The sequence below is a fragment of the Aedes albopictus genome, chromosome 2 (assembly GCF_035046485.1).
Source record: "Aedes albopictus strain Foshan chromosome 2, AalbF5, whole genome shotgun sequence".
Lineage (NCBI taxonomy): Eukaryota > Metazoa > Arthropoda > Insecta > Diptera > Culicidae > Aedes > Aedes albopictus.
The window spans coordinates 79860478-79864163 of NC_085137.1; the positions used below are offsets into that span (position 1 = coordinate 79860478).

The following is a 3686-nucleotide window of genomic DNA, read 5'->3' on the forward strand; positions in this document are numbered from 1 at the left end:
CATAATGACCCCAATGCACGAATAGGGTTGAACAACCGTCAAACCGCAATCCATCATCAGATTTCGGCGTGATTCTACCAATAGGTGGCAGTGTGTTTATAAAAAAGAAATCGGGCAAAAGTTTTGATAAATTTCCTCTATGAGAGATGTCTGTTTGTCTGTGCTTAAATACTTCTGCAAATTCCTAAACCTCTGAAAGGCTCTCACAATTCCATAAGCCCACCTGAAACATCACTAGAATAGAATGGAATATCCTAAAACCCATAAAACTGAAACCACCTTGGAACCCCACAAACACCTTTCTAAACCTCCCTGAAAATTATAGCCACTATATATACTAGCGTGACACAAAATGCCACATGTCACCTTCTCATTTCATTCTATATGATGCCACGATTGATTGATTGATTGATTGATTTAGCTATATTATAGAGACTTTCAGCCCTTGGCTGGTTCGTCTCTTGATACCACGATGATCTGGAAAAATTTTCAGCTAAAACATTTGGGTGATGCCAAACTCATTTGAGTTTATACCAAAATCGTTAAGCTCATCAGATTTGTTAAGAAATTTTCTTGGCGACTCTTGTTTCACCTTAAAATTTTAAAATTTCTTGAATAATTTTTTGTGTCCCCCTAAAAATGTTGAATTCCGACCAAAACTTTCCGAGGGGGGGGGGGGATGACATAAGAAAAACCCGGATTATTTTCCAGGATGTTATCCTGTACTGGCTGCGTCTGTGTTAGATTAGATTAGATTCTGTATATTTCGTCTAACTGTAAGTGCTTTGTTGAAATGTTGTTGTTGCAATTGGATCAATTCCTATAGAAGTGGCAATATTCTGGTTACTTTTTTGTAATTCTTTTCATGAATTTAAACTTAAAAGGTAAGGACTGTATCGGAAATTAACTATAAACATTCAAAATGCTCTATCTCGACGCACGGTTTGTCTTTTCATTCCGGTTCTTCTATGAAATCTTCACAATATAGTTAATTTTAGAACAGCTTGAATAAAATTGGAAAATGTTTAGTATTATTGAAAATATGGGTATATGAGTATGCCACACAAAATAACAATCTGGACAAACAGATTTTATTTTAAATTTTTTTAACGTTTCAATCATTTGTAACGAACAAAAATTGTACGGGGAAAAATCTGGAAAATAATGATTATTACTAGCAGTTACGTATACATAACATATCACTCAAAACCGACTTTTGAAATGCTTATTTTGGATAGAAAAACCTCCAACATTAACAATATGGTCTATCCCAAAAAACACCTACTTTTTGGTCGAACTTTGACGCTCTGTTTTAAAAATCTTTAGAGGTTATAAAATTCCGTTCTCTGGTAAAACTACCTCTTCAATAGATTTAAATACATACCCAATCGAAAAAAATGCAAATTTTCAACTTTTTGTATTTATTATTTGCGTAATCGTTCTTTGAAGACGCATAAAAAAAAGAGTTCCTCGAAAAATGGCCTTTTTTCATTTTTAAGAATTGCCCTAATCTGCGGAGGGAATTTTTCTTGATAAAAATAATTTTCCTATATCATGAGCATTCTGGAAAAGAATATATTTGCGCAAAAATAAGAGAAAAATTGAATATTTTCCCACAGTTTTCGCAATTTTAAATTTTTAGGAGGTGTCCAAAATTTTAAAAACATTTGTGCAATCTTTGAGATAAAAGTCCAAGTTAAATGATTATTTTTTGAAAATTAGAACTGCCATTCTTTATTTAAGAGATTTATATAGTATCTTCAAAAATAAAGTTATGTTTATTTCGAACAGATTATTTTTTAGGCAATTGTGAACGTTTATAGTTAATTTCCGATACAGTCCTTAGAGCACATTCGCAAAGATAAGCTGCATGTTAAGTTGATAAGGAAAAAAGCATACATGATAAATTCAAGATTCTTATGCTTTATTTGACATTTTGCACGAGATTTGGAACGATAACGTCCAGAATCCAACCAATATGTGACATAATAAGTGTATGCATCGACGGTCCACTTCCGCAAGGGCTTACCGTCCAAGACGGTATCGCAAGTAGATTGAAAGGTTGACGCTCCGTTGCGATGATGACTGGACCTCCGGAATCCCCTAGGCATGTTCCAGCAGCAGCTAAACCGTTATCGGTGCAGATGGTATCAGCTGTTAGATAAGGCGCTAGGTAGCCAAGTCGTTGGTAGCATTGTTCGTACGATAGTATTGGAACTAAAGCAGCCTTGACGTGGTGATGGATTAGAAGATGATTATATCTGATAATGCTTTATTTTTTATTTAGCGTCTCTACCTGTAAACCGCGTGCTTCCCCGAATGAATCTAATCCGTACCCGACAATTGTTGCCGCATTGGATGAAAGCTTCTGCTGATCGAAAATCGGAAGAGGCTGAACGTTTTCACCGAAAACCAGCGATTTCTTCAGCAATACCTAGAAAAAGAGTTCACAAAAAGCAACTCATTGTTCGCCAAACGCTGCTAGTGATGCTCGCACACACCAATGCCAAATCGATTCCCTTTTGGCCGTGAACATAATCCGGTTTTATTTCTACTTGCTGGATAGTTCGGACCTGCCGTAAGCCACAAACAGCCAATAAGCGGGCGATATCTTGTCCGAAAATGCAATGAGCGGAAGTAAGCAGCCAGTTTTCGTTCACGACCGTTCCACCGCACCGCTGATTCCATTGTCCGGCCGCCGACGCTCGCTGACGGATGGTACAAATGAACGGAAGTGCGCCGATGGCAATACCGTATCCCCCAACGATCCGAGGGGCTGGTGAGACAGGATCCGGTTCATTTGCCCAACGAAAGAATCGGATGGTTTTGAAGGGATAAAGTTCCTTGCATGGTGGATGGTGGTCGTTCGTGTGGATTCTAGCGTGGGAGGTACTTACCTGAAACCGTTGAGCTGACGACCAAAAGCGAACCGAAAAGAAAGACAATGATTGAGCGGCACATGGTTGCAGGGCTTGGACGTTTCATTTGATGGCGAACGACGGCATATGACTAGCGACAACAGATTTATTGACTGATAGAGAAGTTTTGTTCTCTCGATGAATAGCTTCCAGAGGGCCCATTCAAAGTAGAGCAATTGCATCATCCATTGAGATTGGGATGGCCATCATCAGGTAGAACACAATTATCTATACAAATGTCGTAATTCATAGGGGATAATCGTAGTGAGTATGATTTATTAGGGAAGGGGAATGTAGAGGAGGCTTTGATTGCCGCGTGGATGACACTAGCACGCGACCAGACCATGCTGGATGCGCCCATAGGAAATCGCGTGCTTACACGCGTAATAGAGTTCTAGTGGAATTGATAAAATCTAGATTGAGTCTGCAAAAGGGCGAGTACGCTTTTGTAGAGTAAATTTTGCTCTACTTGATGATCATGAAAGTTCATCAAGAGAAGGCTTTATGTACAACAACCCATTCACCCTCTTGCAGGCTCGATCTAGAACCATCCATTCCATGCTTATCGATTGCTTACGACGACTTAATGTTATTTTCTACGTATTTGGCGGTTTTTCCTATTCTATATTTTTCGATTTAATTGAAACTTCTTATAGAAAAACCGAATTCGATTCAATGATCACTGTTTTTTTTTCTGAAGGTATTCAGGAGTTTGTTTTTATAGAGTACTAAATCTGTTTCGATTACTAAACCCTCTAGTAGGCCAAC

The 3686-nt window shown here is 38.2% G+C and overlaps 1 protein-coding gene across 1 annotated transcript; it reads right to left on the bottom strand.

Moving 5' to 3' along the window:
* Positions 1 to 1903: 1903 nt before the first annotated feature.
* LOC109430106 (trypsin-1) lies at positions 1904 to 3243 on the bottom strand. The gene is made up of 4 exons (XM_029873423.2): positions 2905 to 3243; positions 2502 to 2843; positions 2297 to 2434; positions 1904 to 2227 (listed from the first exon to the last, which is right to left on the bottom strand). Exons 1-4 carry the CDS (start codon positions 2983 to 2985, stop codon positions 1925 to 1927), a joined length of 864 nt encoding a protein of 287 aa, XP_029729283.1. The 5' UTR covers positions 2986 to 3243; the 3' UTR covers positions 1904 to 1924.
* Between the last annotated feature and the right edge of the window lie 443 nt (positions 3244 to 3686).

What these genes read in the sequence shown, in the direction of transcription:
- LOC109430106 (XM_029873423.2), bottom strand. Translation starts at nt 2,985, where the DNA reads ATGAAACGTCCAAGCCCTGCAACCATGTGCCGCTCAATCATTGTCTTT. An exon ending in TTTTGGTCGTCAGCTCAACG is followed by an intron (nt 2,844 to 2,904) that starts GTTTCAGGTAAG and finishes CCACCATGCAAG; the next exon opens with GAACTTTATCCCTTCAAAAC. An exon ending in GGGAAGCACGCGGTTTACAG is followed by an intron (nt 2,228 to 2,296) that starts GTAGAGACGCTA and finishes CACCACGTCAAG; the next exon opens with GCTGCTTTAGTTCCAATACT.